Source organism: Oreochromis aureus, linkage group 1 (genome assembly GCF_013358895.1).
Source record: "Oreochromis aureus strain Israel breed Guangdong linkage group 1, ZZ_aureus, whole genome shotgun sequence".
NCBI classification, from domain to species: Eukaryota; Metazoa; Chordata; class Actinopteri; order Cichliformes; family Cichlidae; genus Oreochromis; species Oreochromis aureus.
In genome coordinates, this window is record NC_052942.1 from 6,456,983 (window position 1) to 6,480,791 (window position 23,809).

Sequence of the window (23,809 nt, forward strand, 5' to 3'; positions counted from 1 at the left end):
AGGCCAATTATGGATCTTCGGATCCACATTATGTCAGCAGCTGTTCTCCACCGTGAACTATGTTAAAGACAAACACCGTTCACGCCTGACAGATGACAGCTTACAGTCCTGCGTAAACTGACTTCTATAGCCCCGATTTGCGGACTCTGTGCGCAGAGGTTCAGGAGAAGAAGTCCCATTGTAAACAAATCACGGCAGACCCGACGATGTTTCCATGAGCATGCTTTTGAGAATCTCTTTATTGAGATTCTCACGGTTGCTGTACACATACAGCCGGCTGTAGCTTTTCAGCTCACAGCCCGACAACACAACAGCAGAGAGAGTACAGACTTTAAGGGGGCGAGGCGTGATTGCGGGTGCCGCTCAGGTGCGTCCGACTCCCCTGCAGCGGCGCTGCAAACCACGCCCCGCCGCACGCACTAACCAGGTAAAATACATATTTAGGCAGAATTTTGCAAAGATCTATTTTTCATCTTTTAGCAGCATAGAGCTTTTTTCCAATTATTTTTTAAGAGTCAGGTCAAGGCTCCAACAGCCCAAAGGCGATATAAGGGTGGCGGCTCACAACAGTTTTTGTTTGCTGGATCATTTTAGTTCAGGTTGGTGTCTTTCCTTTTGTTATATTTCTTTAAGAGTTCAAAATGTGTTGATTACATAAATATAATTTAATTTTCTCTGTAGCACTTCATGGATTTCATAAGCAGCACACCTTAGATGTTCACACAAAGCATAAAGATAAAAAACAATATATACAGTGTTATCTTCATTTTAGATGTCAAAAAGTATTTGTGGCTCCCAGTGTTTTCTTTTGCGTGGAAACCGGGTCCAAATGGCTCTTTGGGTGTAAAAGGTTGCAGACCCCTGGCCTACACCTAACACACTTCTATTTAGTACATGGGGATCTGCTACGCCTGTGAGCCACCGCCAGTCCCCTTCGAGCCCTTCCCCAAACCGCAGCTCAATTCACATCCAAGCCATTCACCTTTATCTACTAAAACGCTGTCACACCTAAAATGCGGATGTGGGCCCAGCTAGTGAAATATATATATAGATCCATAGGGGCTGGGGTCTAACACAGCAGGCAAAACCCCAGGTGCAGGCTGTGTAAAGATGCCCCTGAGGCAGTCTAGCACATAACAGCAGGGTGCAAGATGCTAGCAGGCAGGCTGCCATAACCAAGTGGCCGGCCAGCATAGTATACAGAGTATACATACAAGCTGGAGAAGTACCATGAGCTCAGAGAAGAGCTCAAAAGGTGTGGAGGTGAAGGTAACAGTGGTCCCAGTGGTAATCGGAGCACTCGGTGCAGTGACTACCAAGCTAGCCGAGTGGCTCCAGCAGATCCCAGGAACAACATCCGAGATCTCTGTCCAGGCCAAATAGTTGCTCACATCTTAATCAAATGTAGTACTTTGTAGAGGTTTTTTTAAAATTATATATTTTTTTTATTCATTTGCTTGTTTTTGCTTTTAATGTATTTTTTTTTTTTTTTTTTTGTATTGTATAAATCCTTAGCGATCAACACATTGGAGGAGTCCCATTTGGGGTTCCTGCATTATCTGTAACACCAGTTTGTTGACAAGGCTACTATGCTGAGAACCAAACAGACAAAACTTTTTAAAAACATTTTAATACTAGATTAAAACTAGAGGACCCAGCATCAGGTGCATACAGTGAATAGACTGGCTTTTATATAGTGCTTTTCTACTCTACTTCTACTTGAACACTCACAGCACTTTATACAAAAAATTCCTCATTCACAAAATCTGTTTTTGTACCCCAGTGCTGTCTATCTAACATTCACGCTTCAACTGATGGCAGTCACAAGATGATCTGCCTGACTCCTGGATCTGTGTATTATGAAATTTAAAAAAAAGTCACGTGTGTTTTTCACATACTCAAATGTTGTGGATTAGGCTTGCATGACCTGCATCTGTGCCTCTATTTGGTAAGTTTAATATTCTGTTTTGAAGGTGTTTTATTCTAAAGTGTGATTTTCAGTTCTCTTTGGAAGCTGTGGAAACAGTCACCCAGCAAGCCAACACGCCTGTGTTAAAGGCTCAATTGGGCTGAAATAAAAGAGAGGGACACAGAGGGAGGTAGAATAAAATAGTTGCCAATTTGTTTGCTGTGTGTTGGAACTGTACTAGACTTCATTCTGAAGCGCCTGACAAGCAGGTGAGATCAAAGTCATGGGGACAAAAGCAGCTCAGCAGCGATTTGTCAGGAGACGAGAGCCAGCGGTCGGGTTCAGCCCTCTGATCACCGGCTCACTAAAGAAATCTGCCCATGAGAAAAAGTACAGCAGAAAGGGTTCAAAGGTCATTTTGATTTGCTCTGGATTACTGGTACCTCATAAAAAGGTGGGAAGGGAGTTTTGGGAGGGAAGGGGGGCACGAAAGGAACTGGCTAATAACCTTTGTATTATTGTAAAAAAGAAACCCTTTTGTGCAAAGAGGGGTTTTTGAGGGCAGTGTTGGAGGGGAGAATTTGGGGACGTCAATTAAAAAGGAGCCCTGAAATCCTTGCTTTGATTCATGAATGAAGGAGAGAAAAGGGGAAAGTTAAAATGTATGCTTTTGGCTTTTGTGTAAGAGCACTTCACATGACTGGGTTTGGATTCATTTGTTAAGTGGATGATGGCAAAAGAAAATGTAAATATTTCAGTTGGACAAATATTCGGGAACTGGCCAAAGTTTTTTCATGAGGCAAATGCACATTTCATTTTCTTCTTTCTTCTGAAAGCAGGTGTGAATGCATTCAAAATATAAAAAGGGCATGCCGGGAACGGATCACTCCAGTCACTGTGGCCAGGAATACAGTGTGCAGTGAACTTATTTGATCAATTAGTTAAGTTTGTTTTGTGCAGATAGCAGGACATATTTCCCTAAGGCTCTCCCAAACAAATATGCTTTATATTTGTGTGGATGGTAAATTCTTATGTAGCACTTTTCTACTCTCCCAGAGCACTCAAAGCGCTCTATACAACATGCCATATTCACGCAATCACTTTTCTTCTAAGCATTCAGTGCTTCCTAATGAATTGGTACACATTCACATACCAATGGATGCATCAGAGAGCGACTTGGGGTTACTATCTTGTCCAAGGATATTTGACATGCAAACTGGAGGAACCAGGGATCGAACCACTAACCTTCCAATCAGTAGATGACTTGCTCTACCTCCTGAGCTACAGCCAGGATGCACTATGGCTTTTTTCAATATTTTAATTAATTGATTTATTTATTGACTCTTACATTCATTGTTAACTATTCTCTGAAGGAACTCGTCATCCATGCAAGTTTTCAAATGTGTGGAATGTATCTCCTGAGACAATATCCAACAGCTGTGATTTTCCAGCCTGGCCTTTTCCCAGTGGTTTGAAGAAAGATCGGTACAGGTTAAGTACAGGTTGTCACCATATTTTGCTGCCCATGCTATGGAAATTGGGGGAAAATGTGAGTAACTTGGAAGCCAGAAGCTATAATGACTTTAGTAGCATATCATGAAAGGTTAAAGACTGTGAATAAAACTACTTGATTTCAACACTTTGTTCATCTACTCTTGGTTGAATTTTCCAATTAAAATATCATACAGCGAGCTGCCTGCCCAAGAATTGAGAGTTAGTGTCCACCTCAAGTTTGCTGGTAAGGCACTCACGCCTAAACATCTTTAAATGTGACAGGTCACTTGTTTTTCTGTAAAAGTCATATCACAGTCTTACCGAGCTGAACCTAGAAACATCTAAGTAACACTTAATACACTCAATAGAGCATGCACACAGTCTGCCCTGCAGTTATATTTGTCTCATATTGTGTAACTTTCCTGCCAGATCTTACTCTGGTTTCAGAGCACAGACTTACCTGTGGTTCCTCGGGCTCCCAAAGGTAGAATGGGAGACAGAGCTCCTCCCCTGTGGAATCAGCTCCCAGTTTGGATTTAAGATCAAAAATATTTGTTTCCCGAAGTTTAAAGTTGGATCAGTAGTTTATGCTTCATCCTCGCTTTCCTTTCTCTGCCATACCTTTCTGCAGGTATGTATGGATTCATCAGCTGCTGCTGGCTCCATCAACCTGCCAGGTGTTTATTGCTATATTGTTTGCTTTTTTTTTTCACTTCTTTCTTGTCATCCCGGCTGTGGGAGTCAGAGGACTCTGGGCCTTTCTGTTTCTCTTCCCCACTGTCACTGTGGAGGATTTACTGGAGTTCTCTCAGGATGTAGAGGGTATGGGTTGTATGGGTTTTGTTGTGACAGGCAGCACAGTGGTTGGCACCAACATCTCACAGCAAAAAGATTTGGACCTGCAGTCAGCTGAGTCATTTGTAAGAATGAGGCAAACTTATGACCTCCTTTTATTTATTTTGCACTGATGTGTTTCACTTCGAGCTCAATATGAGGGCTTCATATGTATATTTGATTTACTGAAATAGGTTTTTAGTAACTTTGTGAATCAACTTGCTGTTGGACATTTACAAGTTTTGGCCTGCTATTTGACAAAATGATGGTATTCAAACTAGAGCACCGATGTCCCAGGTACTAACTCTGCTCGAATGCATGTGTACACAAAATCTAACTGAAGAATACAGCTCAGATTTAGCTGAATCATAACTGACACTTTAACCTAAAAACAACAACACACACTTCTTTAAATGTGAAGAAGAAGAAATTGTGTATGTGGCTCACAAATTGCAAGCATTTGCCCTGCTTATTGCTGAGATGCTTTGTGGGCGGTGTGGAGGGGAGCATAATTAAAATAGTTTCTGAGAGAAACAGCACACCACATCTAAGGTTCCACCCTCTTCCAGCATTTAACCACATCAAGAGCGTCTCACTTAGAAACGGCCACCAGAACAACCTCTGATACACACGGCCTGGCTGATGTTTTGGTGTGTTGTCTGACTCCTGAGGGGTCTTTGGAGGCATAAATTGCGCACATTTGTAATTAAAAGAGTTGGCTTTTCTGATCATCAGAGTAAATAAAGTGACACAGGCAGCTAGCTGGGTGATGTATGGGAGGGGAAGACAAATTAACGTCTGCTCTCTGGGGGATTCTCAGCAGAGGCCTTCATAGCAGCAGTGGAGCAGTGCCAAAGGGCAGAGAGATTTGTAGATGATGGTGCTAATTACCAGAATGAAACCATAATGTGACCAAGATGGAAGCAATTTAGGCAGTAGTCATTTAGCCTGCTGCTCTTCCGCCCACCGGCTGCTGCCTAGCCAGGGCTGGGGCATTAGGATGGGAAAAGTCTGGGCCAATCCATTGCCTGGGTAAACAATGAAAAACTAACGCACAGCAGAGAGCTTCTGTGGTGTAAAGATCAAATGGAGAGAGCCCCGTGACACAATGTCCATTTGTCTTTCTTAATCTAAGCTTCCAGGTCAAGAGGAGCGTATAAATGCTGAGCGCACAGCCGGCTGGAAATGTTTAATTCCCCATTATCCTACTCAGGAGTGTCTTTGTGGAATGTCTGAAGAAGCTGGTTCAAGCTGAACACGCTTGATATTCACCTCAGCTTGTCATGATGCATGCTTGGCAAGCACCTGTTAAACTAGGAAGAACAAGGACATGCAGATGTGGACCACCCAAAAGCTGAAAAGGCTAACATTTCTCTTGCTTCAGAATGTGGCTGATAAAGTCGTTTCTGGGGGGACCCAAATGAATCTTACAGCGTGAGAAATTAGATGGAGCCTGTGGTTGTTCAGGATGTCAGAATTCAAAAGCTGAATGCATTCCGCTTTTGTTTTTAAGATGAGGACTGGGTTTAGCGGCAGTCTTATTCCTCACCTGTTGCGGTGGCTGGCCGAGCATATCTATATAATTTGGGATGTCTAATTGCTCTTTTAGGACGTTTATGCTCTTGCCACTGTGTAATTTTATCCACGCCGCTGTCTCTCACTTCACACAGGGCCGATACCTTTTTGTCTGCCCTTTTCCTTTGTATCAATTGGTTGGAGTTCAGCCTATTGTCGCCACAAGCTTCTTTTATATCTGCGCTCACTCTGAGCAGAGGCGCTCAGTCGGGTCCACGGGAGGGCTTTTCAGCTGCAGAGACGAGGATTCCACCTCGGAGGCGGGTGTGCTGTCAGAGCTGCCTGTGGTGCTCGGATGCGCGCAGGGCTGAAGCTCTTCGGCTGTGTTAAGGCCCCTTAAATCACTTTAATGGGACCCCGAGTGTTGGGCAGGAATTCTGCTGTTTTTTGCTACAGTTGTCGCTTCCCGGCCATGCCACAATGCTGGTGATAGCTCTGCTGCTGTTGCTGAGCCTGTGGGAACCAGTTAGTCCACGGCCCCGCTGCGCTTCGGGCCAGGCTTGCGACCCCCGGCATCGGAGAGACGCCGGGGGGCGCGGAGGAGTGTATGAACACCTCGGAGGAGCGCCGAGACGCAGGAAACTTTACTGCGCTACTAAATATCATCTGCAGATCCATCCTAACGGCAAAATAGATGGCTCGCTGGATGAAAACAACCCGCTCAGTGAGTATTGAACTTTGAAAGGAAGAGACGTGTAAGCAGAGAGCTGTGACACTTTGTGTGTGCGTGAGAGAAAGAAAGAACCCATGTCATTACAGCCAGCCATATCTATCTATCTATCTATAACACACAATCGGTGCAATGATTCTGTTCAGAAGAGCGCAGTCCCGGGAACAACTGAGCAGGACCCTAAAGCTACACACACACACACACACACACACACACACGTGTGTGTGTATATATATATATATATATATATATATATATATATATATATATATGTGTGTGTGTGTGTGTGTGTGAGGAGTGGTGAACTGAATGAGCAAGTTAAGCAAGAAAAAACTAGTTTGTTTATATGTTTGAGTTTCTTTTCGAGACATTTCGAGAAGACTTTTTTTCATTTTAATTCGTTTTTTTCTAAATAACTGAGAAGATAAATTAATACATTTACACACATTTATACAGAAACATAGTGACATTTAAGAGATGTTAATGTTCTATTAAACGTGTTCTACATAAAAATACAAAAATGTGACTGTTGTGTGTATCACAGGCATCATGGAAATCACAGCAGTGGACGTTGGTGTTGTGGCCATAAAGGGGCTCTTCTCTGGGAGATATCTGGCCATGAATGATAAAGGACGGCTGTATGCATCGGTGTGTACGCACTCATCATAATCTTGTCTTTAGCACACACACACACACACAGCTGACACATATGAGCTTCAGGCACAGTTTGTGTTGGGAATGGGTCAGAGCTAGTGGAGAACACATAACATAACAAAACATGCCTTAATTATGCCATTAATTCAGCTCAATTCATTTTTATTTCTATAGCACTAAATCACTGCAACAGTCGCCTTAAGCACATCAGGCAGACAGCACAGGGCCTGACACATGAGCTGCCTCTGTCCTTTTTCAGGCCCGCTGCCCTGCTTTAGTGTCAGATTGTCATGTTTAGCTGCTGAAAAGTAATTGACCGTAAACTTAGTCTGCATCACCAAAGAGTGAGTGAATGACACCGCTCCTGTTACCAGAAGACTAACGTGCTTCGTTCTCACATCCATTCTCCTCTCTAGGAAGTGTTCAACAAAGAGTGTGAGTTTGTGGAGCGAATCCATGAGCTGGGGTACAACACCTACGCCTCCCGCCACCACTCCACAGAGCAGACTGCTCCACCGGGAGGTGGCGGCAGCAGCAAGCGCCGGGCCAGCGCCAAGAGACAGTGGTACGTTTCCATCAACGGCAAAGGGCGGCCACGGCGAGGCTTTAAAACCCGAAGCACGGACAAAGCCTCACTCTTTCTGCCTAGGGTGCTGGGTAACAAAGACCATGAGATGGTGAAGCGGCTGAGGGAGAGTCCGGGGCCACATCACCATGCGCATCACCACAGCCGCCGTGCTGAGCGCCGGAGACGCCGACATCGCGCTGGGAAAGGCCGGGCCTGACAGCCACACGTGTCGGCAGACAGTTGGAGGACAGTCTGTGATTTGCCTAAATATGGACCTTGATCCTGCCACATACTGTAGCTTGACAGCAATGGAGGATGTGAATGAATGATTTGCATTCTTCCTCTGGATCAGTGGAAGTTTTTGTTCACAGAAGACTTGAAGCGCTGGGGCTCAGACTAAATGCTCCAGTTTGAGGAGACATTCACTCGCACACCCCCAGCCTTAGAATTAGCTGTTTGCTGACTCCATGCGTCTTCAAACTGCTACCATCTTGTAAGCAAAGGTGTTCGTAATTTCACCATCAACTTTACACAGAAGAAAAACCTTTGAAATGTGGTTGTGTTTTTGTAAATACTATTGGCATGTACAGCAGCTTTAGAGCTTTTCATTTATCAAAAGCTGACATAACAAAGAGAATATCATATTTTGCTATGTTGAAGCGCTACCAAACAAAAAGTACACCGAAGAGCAGACATCACAGAGAGAGGCACTTTTTCACAGTATGAAGCAAAGATCAAATCAGACTAACTGTGCTCACTAGCTGTATGGCGTTCTTACAATGTGATGGTCTACTGTTTAGAAAGTGAAATATTTTACTAATGCTATGGATATTTATTTGGTTCCTGTGTTGTAAGTTATTGATTTAACTATTTCAGCATTATAGCCATTGTGCTGTTGTTTCTTAGTGTCCACTCACATACTGATTCCAACATAAAACACAAGGGTACCGATCCAGTACTTCTAGCATCTCTTCATCAGAAATGTCTCTGAGAAATGTGTCTTTACACACCTGAGTCTGATGCAGCTGATGAAGCTGTGGACACCATGCAAATGTTTTGGGTTTATTTTTAGTTTTTTATCTCTTCAAAAATTTTATTTATATAAGATGTCCTATTTTTATATGTGGAAAACCTAAAAAGCAAATGTTCGGTTTTATTGGCCACAGATCTTTGAAGGCAGCAATGTGTGAAATGCACAGCAGGAACTTTAGTTTCTGACAAGTGGTGTAAAACAGCAGGATATTTGCCCAGACCCAAGTACCTAACATTGTTTTGGGGGATTCTCTTTGAAATTGAAGCTCGGATTTGCATTTCATTTTTAGCTGTACACACGGCAATCTGTCCGTCCCTCTCTCCCAGCTGCAGTCTCCGCACGCTGCCGTAACAGGAACAAGTACAACGACTATGATCGGTGCAAATTTTTATTAAAAGGACTTTTTTAGATTTTCAGGTTTTATCACACTTGACTCACATCTGTCGGTAGCTACATATAAAGCCTTGTCATTCTATACCTGTAGGCACGGAAGGTTTCCTGGCCAGGACAATACCTCCTCCCAGGGGGCCTAGGAAGCAATGTCGCCTGAGACATTTAGCCTTTTTTTTAAAGACCAAAAGCTGCATAGCTGATAAGCAAGGCTGGCCCTTCTCAGAGCAGAAACTGTGTCATAGAAAGTGCAACACCTTGCTATGGTTTGTCATAAATGTGAAACTCTAACATTACTCATCAGGAACGTTGGGCTTCAGTGAGGTCAGGACCTATTGTGGCCCCTGCCCCTCCCTGAATGCTACTTTTAACAAAAGTTATCTCCTAAATCTCCTCTGATGTGTCCTTTCCATCCATGTAAATCTGTGTTCTCCTACTAAACTTTATCAGACAGCCTACAACAGTTGTGTTTATTTGCAACGTCTACTGGCCTGATGGGGGGAATGGATAAGTATTTACACAATAGCTAGATGATTTTAAGCCCATCTTTTTAGATGGGCATGTTTACTAAATCTGGAAATTATGGGACACAGTTCCTCCTTCTAGTTGTAAATAATGTGTTTTTTTCAGAAATTATTTATGATTAGTTATTACAGTAAAAACAATAAAAATAAACACCGTTTAAAACGATTACTCTGCCCACTGCAAATGCACACACTTTTTATGAGAATGATGGAAAGCTGTTATCCCATCATCATAATGATCAGCTCACTAAGCTGTGCCAAGTGATTCTGATTTTGCCTTTAAGTCAGGTAACGGGTTTGAGCAATCAGTCCCTTTTTATTAATAACAACACATTTAGTTTACTTTTGTATTTATTTCAGAGCATTTCAAAACACCCAGGGACACAAAAGAGACCCCAAGTCAAGTAAAAAACTAGAAGATAATGGCTACTTTACACAAGTACTGAAACTTGTCTTAAAGAGTATTCTGGTGACCAGAAAGGCATGTATTGGTAAAACTGCACTATAAACGTATGTTAAGCATGGGCCCTCTGCCCATTAAAGGAACGTTTAGTACAGGCCGAGTTTCAGACACATGTGAGTTTGCATCCAATACTCTTACTTTGGAAAGGCAGTTGGATGCCCTCTGTAGGCAAGCAAGCAAGCAAGCAATTTATTTATATAGCACTTTCAGATCAGCCCCCAGCTGAACACAAAGTGCTGTACACTTGACATGCCAAAGTGATACATTGAACATGTTAAAAAATATAAAAATAAATAAAATATATATATAAAAATAATTATTAAAATGACATTAAAATAAATAAAATTAGCATAAATAGCAAAAACAATAATAAAATAGTATAAAAATAATGATGAGAATTACATTTAAAACAATAAAATCAGCACATTAGATCAAAACAATAAAATCAATAAAATCGGGTCAGACTGTGTCATATGCCAAGGAGTAAAAATGGGTTTTAAGATGTATTTTAAAAGTGGACAGTGTAGGCAGCTCACTGTCAGGAAATAGGAATTATCCAGTCAGTTTGGAATTTTTACAAAGCACATGCTGCTCAAAGGATTATTATCTTAAAAACTACAGGATTTACAAAAAAATATTTTTCCTTCATGTGTTTTACCTCATTTATCATTTATGAAAGGAATGTAAAGTTCACAACACACCACTTAATAGATCCAGGCTGGCACCAGTTCAGTAGCAGCTGTATAGCTGGCCAACATCCAGCTGTACTGCTCCAACAACATCAGAAGAAATACCTCCTTCCCAGTTTGGATACACACAACAAGACGCTGGATACACAACCATTTTTCATTTTTCACCTTTTCACATGCTGTATGTGTGATATGATTCCAGGTTCATATCTGAATGGTTTTTATACACTAAACAAGATATGTCACATGGATTCAGGTTTTCAGGGTAAAACAACATTTAGAAGATGAAATCGCTTTGTACAGTTTTAGAAATTATTTATTACCAAGTGACCGAGTGCGCTCTCGGATCATTAGAAACATACTTTCATACTTTTTTTCTGAATCATAAAGATGCTATGCACAGGCTGCTAAGTGATAAATAAACAAGAGAGCAAATGAGTCGTGTTGAATGCTGAGACATTTTAAGCTCTGAACTGCAGCTGTCACCCAGTGAAATCTAAAACGTCTTTCACTTAGTATAATTCACTGCACACATGCAACCAAAAACCACAATAATGTCAGTACAGCATAAACAGAAAATAAAGTCAGGCATAACTTACAAACTGCAACATGACTGAAAAGAAACATGTCAGCCTGCTTTTATTTTAGTCCGATAAAAGAACATTACAGAACCATGGACAGCGACAGCAGGAGACCTGCTGTGTGAACGGTTCACATGAATGTCTTCATTCAAAAGCCGATCCTGAATTCCATCACATCTCAGCCCACGTAGGTTCTATCGGTGCACCAGCTACCTAAAAGGCTCAGTGCCTTGGTGTAATTTGGTTATTGATTAATTACAATGATAGCCAAATGTCTCATCTTATTGCCTTACATACATTTCTCTACAGTCTAGCAGCTTTAAAGAAGGTTTGTAATATTTTCATTTTCCATATTTTCCAATATTTTCAAAAAAAATAAAAAATAAATAAAAAAGGTCCAAAATCCATACTGATATTGCAGAATTCCATCTGTTGTCCTATAAGCCTGTCAGCCTATGAATCTCTAATGTCCTAAAGGACAGACACTCTTATGAGTTTTTTGGAGGTCGGTACATGGTCAGGAAGTTTTCCTATAGGTTCTGCAGTTCATCAGCCAATGGTTTTAGCAGCCTACTTGTGCATCACCACCTAATCAGCTGAATGACTTTAGGACAAGTCCATCAGTTACTCTGAAGGTAGCTTTGGTGGTCCAGCAGTCTAAAAGTTGACCTGTTTTCCTGAAGCACTGAAATAAGCCCATCACTGCTGATACTTGAGGATTCATCCCAGCATTCCATCAGTTGTATATGATGCCCTTCATGCTTTTCAACTAAGCAAAAGGTTTTATGGACTACTTGCTATTCTTGCATAATTTTGGGTCAGTGGAAAGTTAATTTTTCTGCCAGGCAGGGGGAAAAGGGGAAGACCACACAGAAGGTTCACGAATGTAGTGAAGGAAGACATGCAGAGGGTTGGTGTGATAGAGGAGGGTCCACAGGAATGAGGTGAGATGGAGGCAGATGATCCACTGCGGTGATCCCGGAAGGGAGCAGCAAAAAATGAAAAAAAGGAGAAGAATTGCATTTGAGATCGATACCCAACCAAGTGCCTAAGATCTGCCTGCATTCATGGATCTATTTTGCTGCACACAAAGAAACTATTATGTTGTGTATTGTAGATCAGCTGAATGTGAATATGAGAAAAAGTTTCATGCATGGTCAAAGAGGAGCAGGACAAGGCTGGCCCAGAGATCAAAGGGCTCTGGGCTGAAAGACATGGAAGATCTTCAAGTACTCCAACAGAGTACCATAATGAGATCCATAATGGGACACAGCAGCGCGTGGAAATGTTAACACTCTGCATAAATGTAACAAGAATCATCACACTTATGAAATACTGAAACAAAAGAAGAGCAACGGACTGAAAGAGTGTCAAGGATGTCAGATCAAAGAAATTGTGCCATGATGTCAGCTGGTGAGTTCTAAAAAGTAAGTGAAACAAAAGCAAAAATCGACTCTTTAAGGTTGGCGGTTTGAACACAACGAACAGAGCTGAATAAAATCCATACACACAGCCTCAAGACTTTTTAGGAAAACTGTAAACTTCTTGGAGGTATTTCCTGACCTTTCCTTATCCAATTCTGGGACAACACTCCACACAGACCAGTCCATCACAAGGCTGTTCATGCTCACATGAACAGTCCATCCAGTCCAACTTCACTGACGTTTTCATAATATCCATTTAATTCTGAACACAGACACTGGTGCATGGATTAATAACGGACCACACAGGCGGTTCCAGTGAAATAAAGACTTGGTCAACAATGACAGCATACTTATCATACTACAGACTGTATTTATTCGTACCATTGTTTTCTATAAGGGCCCGGGACATGATTTCCCTAGTAGCAGTCTTAAGTTAGCGCTCTTTTTTCCACTCGGTTGAATTGGACCTGTGTTGTTTTCCTGTTATTGTTCATTTATAGAACTGTCTCCTGTGTGTTAACTTGGCGGTTTCCTATTTTACATCCTCCCATACATAAATTATGATATTCTGCTGCTGATAATGAAAGCCTCGCACAAAGAGGTTTTTTGGTCATTATTGAGCTTTTATTGCTTTATTTTCCAAAGATTTTGCGCGGAGATAATAAGGCCATTATTGGAAGTGAATAAAGCCCTGCTTTCGGTGCGGCTGACTGTGAAGAAGTACTTTGTGGATTTTTACTAAGTGTGGAGCAGTGATGTAATGTGCATGCAGGTATAAATATAGAGGCCTGGCTTTGCCGAGTCCATGCAGATCAATGTCGCTCCCGGGCGCTGCTGCCTGCTTCGCTCTGCTTCTCGCTCTTCTCTCTTCACTGGAGAGTCGAACACTGGGAAGCTGCTCTCACAGACGCAGCCGGGATGGGCTCTCTGGCGGCCCTGCGGACCGTCCTGATCCTGGGCCTGGTGGCGAGACTGGCAGGATGCGCTCCCGGCCTGAACGGCACGGCGGACCGCTGGGAGGCCCTTTACTCCCGGTCCCTCGCGCGAATCCCGGGAGAGAAGCGGGAGGAGAGCGGCCGGGACAGCAACTACCTCCTCGGCATTAAGAGGTTGAGGCGGCTCTATTGCAACGTGGGGATCGGTTTTCACATTCAGGTGTTACCAGATGGCAGAATAACGGGAGTACACAACGAACATCGTTACAGTAAGTTTGCGATTGATACTTTATTTCACACTGCTCTGACTCTGTTTGAAACACATGGACACGAAAAGCAAAGACAACTCAAGAGAAACGACTGAAGAAGTTCTTAGAACAGGAAGCAGTCACCTCAGCTGACTTATTATTGATCGCATTTTCTCTAACTGCGAATAAAACGGGGCCTCACACCTGATCCGTGAGACCCGCGCACGTGTATAGTCTGACCCACGCCACAGTACCAACATCTGGAGCGTAGGTGCGTAGGATTGTGCTGCTGTAACCTAAAGGCTGGACCTAAAGTTAGGTCCCGTTGCTCGTGCAACTTAAAATCATTTGCAGACACGAAGAATGACAAACTTCTGTTTACCCAACACGTCACATGTAATCCCCGCCAACTCTCGGGGACGTAGACGCTGAAAGCTCGTTTTTTTGTGTGTGACTATTCTAAGACGAGGCGTAAAACCTCAGGGATATACATTACATATACATTGCATATATTTACAGAAAACCCAAGCGAGGACTCGAAGCCTCTGACACACTCTTTAAAATGATACATGGAACTAAAAGACGTAGTCGGTCAGCAGCCTGTCAAGGCCTGCTGAGGAAACGCATCAGCTGGCGTCCGATTAGCCTTCGCGTGTTTCTGATACCTTTTCAGAAATGAGCTGTTCAGCGTAGGGTGTTCCAGGATAGTGAGCCAAGCTCCAAACACTTCTTGTCTCGCTGTCATTTCTCAAGGTGAAAATATTCAGTCATGTTCAAAAATGTCAGAGCTGGATTTCATTCAGCTCCTTTAAGCCTGACATGACATCACATATATTTAAAGGGGCTTCTTTGTTAGTGTATTAACTTATATTAAGATCAGGGATGACGGCGCCACAATGTGCCAGGTGTTTTCTGTGGAATTCAAACATGTGTTTACCGAAATTTCAAATCTCAGTCTGACCATCCAGCTCACTTCCTTACACAAGCAGCAATGTCGGTGTGTGTGTGTGTGTGTGTGTGTGTGTGTGTGTGTGTGTGTGTGTGTGTGTGTGTGTGTGTGTGTGTGTGTGTGTGTGTGTGTGTGTGTGTGTGTGGAGTAGCACGCAGGGCGTCACACCGGCGTGTTGTAGTAAGTGTGCCGCTTTTTGTCTCCAGGTCTCTTGCAGATCTCTCCGGTGGAGAGAGGAGTGGTGACCTTGCTGGGCATTCGCAGCGGACTTTTTGTGGCCATGAACCGACGGGGAAAGTTGTACGGATCTGTGAGTGCACAACGAAAACTCTGATTACATCACACACACACACACACACACACACACACACACACACACACACACACACACACACACACACACACACACACACACACACACACACAGGCAGGTTTGATAAATAAACTTATACACATTTAGTATCATGCAGCTCTGATGTCCGGCTTTATGGAGCGATGCTGAAGTCATGAATCCAAGCTGCTGTATACACATACCCAGTTCATTCTGGCCAGGATTAAAACGTCTAATAATTGTTTAATTGAAAAAATGTATTGAAATCAGTGTCAGATAAGCAATAAAATATCATTTAATCATTTAATCAAACAATCAATTAATAACAATATAATTGGTTAAAATATTGGAATCAGCATACATGCAGTTAACAGCCTGTCTTCAAGTCTCCTGTACTGGAGGGATGGAGGCATTGTTATTTTCAAAAAGATCTATCTATCTATCTATCTACCAAGTAGATGCAGGACAAATAGACTCAGATTATGCCAGTGCAATGCGTAATAGAGCCACGGGGTACCTTAAATGTAGGATTCATAGGCTAAGGTGTTTTTTTATCTTTTAATTTGTCATATTTATCCTACAACATCACTTGCTTAGTTTGGTGAGACAGAAGTAGTATGAAATGTGTTGATAAAAAAAATTAAATTAAAACCTGGCTTACTGTTTACTGGTACAGTCACTGTTTACAGACTGTTCACATAAAACAGGGAATAAGTACAAAAGGGGTGATGCCTCTGTCAGTGCGCCCCAGGGTGGCTGTGGCTACAACGTAGCTTGCCATCACCAGTGTGTGAATGTGTGTGTGAATGGGTGGATGACTAGATATGTAAAGTGCTTTGGGGTCCTTAGGGACTAGTAAAGCGCTATATAAATACAGGCCATTTACCATGTTCAAGGTTTACAGTTACCAAATAAATACATCTTGTGTGCAGAGATGGTTTTTATAGCCTTAAATAAAAAATAAATTATCATTTATTATTAACATTTATAATTAGCAACATACAGCATATAGCTGCTCTTAAAAACTCATTTTAATGCCAAATATTAAAAAACTGTATTCTAGATACCTTTTCATGAAAACATTTATCGTATTAGTCCAAAAGTCCAATAAACTGTTTGATTCTGACTTTTATCCAACACACACAGCTCACCCAGCTCCAGCTTGTATTGCTGATGGTGCTTTCTCAGTAAAAGTCATGACCAGTTCCAGTTAATGTTTTCAATAGTATTGTTCCAAAAGGAGGTAACAGACAGTCATCTGATAGTATTTCTGATAATTTTGTTGGATTATTTGCAGCTGATGAATGTGCATTCACGGTCAGCATAAATGGTGTTTGGATGGTGTGTTTACCTGTGGGACTAGCTAAATGTTTAAATGCACCAATCATCACCAATCAACCTTCATCAAAAAAAAGAAAAGTCAGTGTTTTCTCTTGATACTGTAGAAAATTGAAAGAGACATAAATTTTGAGTATAAAGGTAACAAACCATCCGGACTAAGGATGGTTCCTTTATCAAGCCAGCTGTTTTTAAAAAATGTCTTATTTTGTTTTTTATTATCATTGTTGGTCTAGGTAAAATATTTAGACAGTAAAACAATGGGTTTGTACAATGACCAGCCCAATAACGTTTGTGAGGGGAATGTAAGATATAGTGAAATAAAAGCTAGTCCTCCGGCTGAGTTAAATAGATGAAGTGTTACAGCATTTCAAAGGGATTTTTTGACATATTTAAAAGTGTAAATAAGAATTGAAAAACTCAATGACATGATTAAAACTAACTCTCCACTGCAGAGGTTATGTAAATGGTAAATGGTAAATGGACTGATTCTTATATAGCGCTTTTCTACTCTCCCGGAGTACTCAAAGCGCTCTATGTATGTATGTATGTAGCGCCTTATCATTCCCAGTGAGCAAAAATGAACCAATCAGGCCCTGGCGTCCCGAGTCCTGTAGCACTCACATCATTCATCATTTCACAATGTATTTTTTTTTGTCTAAAATCTGGCTGAGACAGCTCCTGTACAATAACAGCCTTGCAGTCAGAAAGAAATCAATTGTTTGATAATGATCAGAATGAACAATGCAGACTGAAATACCCTCAAAATGTCCCCATGTCTTTGTTTTGTCTCTGCCTTCAAACAATCAGCATTTCCAATAATCTCTCTTCTTTTTCAGTTACATTACAACAACGAGTGTAAGTTCAGAGAGACGCTCCTTGCCAACAACTACAATGCTTACGAGTCAGTTGCCTACCCAAGGATGTTCATCGGCCTGAGTAAGAACGGCAAAACAAAAAGAGGAAACAGAGTGTCACCCGCCATGACAGTGACACATTTCTTGCCAAGAATCTACTGGCCTCATAAATAGACTTCACCTCAATTTTGAGATTAGGGAAGGACTCCAACATGAGATGCACTTTCACTCCAAGTTTTATGCAAGTGTATCATATTTGATTTTCTGTTATGTATATATTCATTTTTTATATATCTGTACCTAAAAGCTATTTTCTATTTCTTTTAGGAAGTCTTTTTCACTGTTGGTAGGAGATGTAAAATGTGTTATTTATGCTGCTCTTGTCATTGGAAGATTTGCTTTTAATTAATTAATTTATTTATTTATTTTTCTGACACACAGGAAAAAGGAACAGCAAAATACAACATTTAGAGCTTTAATATGTTCTTTTTTTCTGTTTTAATCAGAAAAAAATCTTTTTGAGTCTAAGCTTGAAAAAAACAAATGAGTTTCTTTGGTGTAAGAAACAGCACTGATTGCTTAATCCTCCAAATCTTTGTGTGAGGCACTGGACCCTAATTGAAACAGTATCATATTACTAAAGGAAGACAGAGGATGGAAGGAGGGGAGAGTCTAAGACCCCTATCAACCACTTCTGGTCTGTTTATAGCTCTGCCAGCAGGATGAACTCTGAACTTTTGTGCTGTCAGTCTCAGTGAGATCTATAAGTCACAAAGAGAGAGAGGGATCCTCTTTGATGCCATGTTAGTAGATAATATGGAAGTTTAAAGGCAAAGTGAAAGAGCTGAAATTGAATGGATAAGCCTAAAGTGGATTCATGATACTGCATTTGTGTCTGTTTGGGTATCTGGTTTTGCAGAGTGAAGGATTTTGGGTATGCAACCAAAGCATGCATGCACATAGACCAAAAGGGATGACACTGTGCATAGGCTGAAAGCTAACTGGTTGAGTAGTGTGCCTGAACAGCAAAGGAAGCAGCAGTGAAGTTCACCACGTAGAGGAAGAAGCAAGAGCAATTAGCAAAGATCCGAAAAGTTGCCTGCAAAGCAAGGACAGTGGCTGAATAAACTCTTTTCAACACCAATGTCCTTTACTGCATTTTTATGCAGGCTCGCCGATCTTCTTTTAAGCACATGCGTTTGCTCTTGCCCTGGTGCATAACAGCACCAATGCAAAAGAACACTTTAAGGTCTCTTCACCACTCTGGGAACTCTGAGAAGAGGGCACTGTAGGACTATCGTTTATCTGATGTAGTTGTCTGATAGATATGTAAAAGGGAAGTAATGAGTGGCTCTGATAGGTTTAGGACAGTGAAGGACAGTGTCAATCTCTTGTCTCCACTAATACTGTATGTCAAGACTATCCTACTTTTATAAATGAAAAATAACTCAGGTAAAAAAAACCTTACTTTCCAGTAATTGTCATTTACACTTACTGTGTAAAAGTATTTCTTTAAAATCATTTTTCTTCCACATTTATTTAGAAAAAGATTTTGCCATACTGATGTAAAACTTTACAGTCTTTTTTAAAGTTTGATAGTAATATTGATGCAAATCTACTGTTAGTAAATACACCAATTAAAACAGGAACACTTGAGTTGTCAATAGGAAAAAAAATCATGCTGATATGGACTGGGTAATGTGTTAGGAATGAAAGGATGCCAGATTGTTTGATAAAAATGAAAATTATGAACATACAGAGGTCTGAATTCCCTAAAAATCAAAGTGAAAAAATGATCCAGCATGGTTTGCCGAAATGTTATTGCAGCAACCTAAAACGGTACTCAGTAGTTTGCATGGCTCCCATGTGTGTGTATGCATTCCTGACAATGTGCTACTAATAACAGATTAAAGATCTCCACCGAGATCTGGATCAGGACATCACTGAGCTCATGGACAGCTTGAGGTGCAACCTGGTGACATTGGATGGACTGAAACAAAACATCCTAGAGGAGTTCTATTGGATTTAGGTCAGGAGAGTGTGGGAGCCAGTCAGCGGCATCAGTTCCTTCATCCTCCATGAACTGCCTGCATACTCTCACCACATAAAGCCGTGCTGTCATGCACCAGCAGGAACCCAGACCCACTGCACCAGTGTAGGGTCTGACAATGTGTCCAAAGATTTCCTTCTGATACCTAATGGCAGTCAGGCCTGTTCTTTACTCCATGGATATGCCTCCCCAGACCATTCATGGTCCTGGACAGTGAGCACGGGGCCTACCAGTAGATTTCTCATTGTGTGTCAAAGACATTCACACCAGTGGCCTGCTGAAAGGTCAATTTGTAGCCTTGGCAGTTATCCTGTTCCTCCTTGCACAAAGGAGCAGATACCGGTACTGCAAATGGGATAAACCTTCTAGTCATTCCTGTTTTGGGGGTTGTCTCGTTGTTGCCCCTCTAGTGCACCTGCTGTTAATTTCATTAACACCAAAGCAGCTGAACCTGATTAACACCTCCCTCTGCTACTTAACTGACCAGATCAACGTCCCAGATGTTTAATTAACTTGATGTTATATTTGGATTAAAAAGTGCTCCTTTCATTTTTTTAAGCAGAACTGAACTAGCTGCACTAAGTGAGCTAGTTCAGCTTAGTCAGTGGCAGTCAGTCGCGGGCCTACTTGCTAACTAGCTAGCTAGCTAGCTAGCTTAGTGGAGCAATTGAACTAGCTAGTTCAGCTTAGCTTAAAGTCAGCAAATTTTATCAACCAGCACACCTGATGCTCCCTGATCAAAATATGTGCTGTTGGTTTAATTTATGTTATCCTGGGATACTGGCATCAGGTGAACCACAAATAGGCCAACAATGTTGTACAATGTTAGCTTATTAAAGCAATCTAAACAAAGATACAATAGTACAAGTGAGATTAAGAGGTAGTAAGGTTAGTTTTCTGGTGCATTTCACCAGCTGTTATTTCCACATGCAGTGCTAATAAAAAAATGCTCTCCATCCATCCACTTTGAAGAAAATGCAAACTCTGTCGCTCTTCTGGAACAGTCTCTACTTCCTTTAAGTGAGTTTGTCTTTTATTTCCCTCTGTATCAACGACCACTTTCAGGTGTTGATTTAACTTCCTGTAGCAGTAGCTGTCCCGCCTGGCTCAGTTTTGTGTCCATTTTTGCCAAACCCTGTTTTTCTTGCATTTGTCTCTGTCTCTCTGTGTCCCTGTAGTTGACTGCAGCTCAGCACTGTTGGCCATGTTGTCCTAGTTGCTCCTTGTCACGTTCCAGCTATCTTTACCCTGTGATTTACTTTTAGAAAGGATAATCATGGAAGAAATATTTACAGACAGCTGTTGGACTGTACTATATGCTAGGGCCAGTAACCCTATATTTTTCTTTATATATTTTGTAAATATAACCTCTGAGTAACTGAAGGTGCTGGTATTCCTTTCAGGGGGGAAGGTCAGATTTAGAGCAACTGAGTGGTGTGGCGGATACTGCCTGAAGGCAAAAGGTGCTTTTAATTTGTTCACTTTTATGCAGTCATTGAACAACGTCACCAAACATCATTAACCAAGTTTAACAAACACAGAGGAGAAAGGCAAAAGGTGACCTCTTCTTACTTGCTTTAGTTTTTCTTCTCTTGCCTGTTTTCTCATTCAGCCTCTTTGTTGAGAGCTTTGAAGTCTCAGTTTCAGCATACGATGGCGCATAATGTAACCAACTGATTGCTGTTTCAGATTGAGCCATTTTCATCACTGGGTTACGGAGCCTTCAGTAGAAGTTACGCTTGATTAGCACATGGTAGAGTCACACTGAATGCACACGCTAACTACTGCAAATAGTTCAGGCAAATATTATGCAAACTGTTTCTGTTGTGGCTTTATGTCCTGATCTCTGGAAAGAGGCCTTAATGCCAAGACTGACCGAAGCACTGCAGCATCGCTGTGATTCACACTTCAAAAGAAGTGTATAGAAGCTACCAAGCCACTCTCTGCTTGTCCTCAAACATATGTTACAGTGTGGTGTTTGGACATCTATTTGGATGTCACAGTTGAGCAGCAGTGATTTAAACAAGTATACTGCTGTGCCTGTTGCTCTCAGCTAGGTTAAGTATTCTCCGGTATCACTGATTTGCATGGCAGGCATTATATGTACAGTAAAATACCTTTCTGCCTTGTGTCTCTAACCTAGGGCCAGCCCTCTGTCCCACCTGCTCATTTGATTATCCAAGCAACAGCAGTGCAGCCTGCAGCTTGTACAAAGTGAGCAAATACTTTTTCACGGCACTGTAAACTCTGGTTAAAGTATGCAAATGGCTCACAGCAGGTTGAATATAAGTGGTGACATGTGGCCTGTCTCAGACTGAGGCATCACAGAAAGATGCATTGATTTTATTTATGGTCAAAAGCAACTGAACCCCCAAATTTCTTTCCACGTTACTGTTAAAGTAGCTTTTATTTTTATTCTCATTTTATCAATGTGGCTCAATCCATTCAGATGTAACTAACAGAAATTATGCTTTTGGGACTGGATTTCTTTGTTCAGACTGGTTTATCATGAAGTACAAAACTGGTGATCTGTGATTGTCTGCTGCCTCTGGGCCACTGTTCAGAAAAAAATGATGACATGATACTGTACTATGTTTGATTCTGAGTCAACCTACTTTTATCCGATGTCCTGTGGTTTTATACAGGACTTAATAAAGTATAATACAGTATGTGCTGTGCACATTGTTAAAGTCCACCGTAAGGGCAATTGACAATGAAAACCCTATCCCCTAAATGTAAAGTTTATGATTGTCTGTACTGTATAATAAGGTTTGATCAATCTGACATCCACATATAAAAATGCAGTATGTATATATGACATAGCATTACACGAGTGTATTCATGTTGTGGGGCAAGTACATAAAACATAACAGTTTGTCTCCTCTCTGCAGTAGTTTGTGGCTCATCCTGTTTGATTTTCATGGCCTCTCTGCTCATGTGTTTTGTTTTCTCTTTCCCCTCACACACCCTAACTGGTCACAGCAGATAACCACCACTAGCCCAGTTCTCCTGAAATTGTCTTCCTGTTAAAAAGGAGTTCATTCTCTCCCATACTGCCATGTTCTAGGTCAGGGATGATCGACAGATCGTTGTAGCTCCATCAATAATAACACAGCAGCTTTATCACACAATGTAAAGGAACTTGAGATATGATTGGGTGCTAACGCTGAATTAATCTGCAGACCTCTGTGAAAAACAGGAATTAATTTCTACTTTCCAGGCAATTTCTGCCTTTTTGTTAATATTATCGAAATCCTATTTGTTTCTAGAAGTGCTAAAAGCTCTACACCAGGGTGTCACACTCATTTTAAATCACAGACCCACAGCCCACTTTGATCTTAAGCAGGCGGGAGCAGTGTGTGGCGGAGGTGTGGTCCCGGGCGCGGCTGCAGGGGAAGAGTGGCGCAGTGAGCTCAATGGGGCGGTGCTGGAGAGGCAGGTGAGAACAGCTGATGGCGTTTGGACTGATGACAGTTTTCCTGCCTTTTTTAGTGAGACGGGAGAGGAGCGGAGGAGAGCCTGGGACTCAGCTGAGACCGGAGCTGTCAGACTGTGTACTGTCACAACAAACCAAAAACTATAAATAAACGTGGCCGCTGGCGACAAAGAACTGTGCGTGTGTGTACGCGTGTGAAGTGTATTTCACACAGTGAAACTCTCCTTTCTGTCAGTGTAAAGAAGTTACATATTTAATTGCTGTGAAGGAAGAAATCTGTCAGCACGACTCTTTGGACGTAAATTGTAAGAAATAAATGTGTAAAATTACAGAAAAAGTTCTGGTAGCTCATTATCCATACTGTCCAGTTTGTTTGTTTGTTTTTCTTAGTCATAAAAAACAGACATTTCTTTTGCAGAAAGTGAAAAACAGAAACTTTTCTGTTTTTCATAAAGTTACAGAGGGTCGTTTTGTAATTTGGGATAGTGTTTGAAAGTTGACATTTCTTCAGTATTGCATAGCCAAAATTAGGCTTTCTTGTCAGAGGTCATTTTGGGGGAAAAAAATGAAAATAAAGAAACAAGCCGACAAAAGTAGACTGGTGCGTAACAAGCAAGCAAATAATGAAGAAAACAGAGGTTTTTCATAGGAAACTGGTCTTGAAGTACACTGAGAGATAGAGCTGTGCAAGAAGTGGGATTTTATCGTGGTGGAAGCAAGACAGCCACAGTGTGGGGGATTACAATGTTTTGCAAATGTGAAGTGACATTTTGGTCTTCTTCTGTTGGTGGCTCAGTGAATTTTGGTCAAAGAGTGACAAAATCTGCAGTTTCACAATCTGTAACTGTCACAGTCTG

The 23,809-nt window shown here is 41.5% G+C and overlaps 2 protein-coding genes across 4 annotated transcripts; both read left to right on the top strand.

Annotated features, from left to right (window-relative positions):
* The first annotated feature begins 6,232 nt into the window (after nucleotides 1-6,232).
* fgf3 (fibroblast growth factor 3) lies at nucleotides 6,233-7,921 on the top strand. Its single transcript, XM_031755778.1, has 3 exons — nucleotides 6,233-6,476; nucleotides 7,027-7,130; nucleotides 7,553-7,921. Exons 1-3 carry the CDS (start codon nucleotides 6,233-6,235, stop codon nucleotides 7,919-7,921), a joined length of 717 nt encoding a protein of 238 aa, XP_031611638.1.
* Nucleotides 7,922-13,635: 5,714 nt separating this feature from the next.
* fgf4 (fibroblast growth factor 4) lies at nucleotides 13,636-23,224 on the top strand. Of its 3 annotated transcripts, XM_039613787.1 has the most exons (5): nucleotides 13,636-14,012; nucleotides 15,147-15,250; nucleotides 17,449-17,548; nucleotides 21,660-21,730; nucleotides 23,009-23,115. In XM_039613787.1, the coding sequence occupies exons 1-5, from the start codon at nucleotides 13,727-13,729 to the stop codon at nucleotides 23,009-23,011; spliced, it is 564 nt and encodes a 187-aa protein (XP_039469721.1). In that variant the 5' UTR covers nucleotides 13,636-13,726; the 3' UTR covers nucleotides 23,012-23,115. The 3 variants fall into 3 exon arrangements, with proteins under 3 accessions (XP_039469721.1, XP_039469353.1, XP_031611639.2); XM_039613419.1 differs by lacking the exon at nucleotides 21,660-21,730 and having other exon boundaries at nucleotides 23,009-23,224; XM_031755779.2 differs by lacking the exon at nucleotides 23,009-23,115 and having other exon boundaries at nucleotides 21,660-21,879.
* Nucleotides 23,225-23,809: the final 585 nt, after the last annotated feature.

Coding starts and splice junctions, on each gene's coding strand:
- fgf3 (XM_031755778.1), top strand. CDS start 6,233: ATGCTGGTGATAGCTCTGCTGCTGTTGCTGAGCCTGTGGGAACCAGTT. Junction 6,477..7,026: donor GGATGAAAACAACCCGCTCA/GTGAGTATTGAA, acceptor TGTGTATCACAG/GCATCATGGAAATCACAGCA. Junction 7,131..7,552: donor AAGGACGGCTGTATGCATCG/GTGTGTACGCAC, acceptor TCTCCTCTCTAG/GAAGTGTTCAACAAAGAGTG.
- fgf4 (XM_031755779.2), top strand. CDS start 13,727: ATGGGCTCTCTGGCGGCCCTGCGGACCGTCCTGATCCTGGGCCTGGTG. Junction 14,013..15,146: donor ACACAACGAACATCGTTACA/GTAAGTTTGCGA, acceptor TTTTGTCTCCAG/GTCTCTTGCAGATCTCTCCG. Junction 15,251..17,448: donor GGGGAAAGTTGTACGGATCT/GTGAGTGCACAA, acceptor CTTCTTTTTCAG/TTACATTACAACAACGAGTG.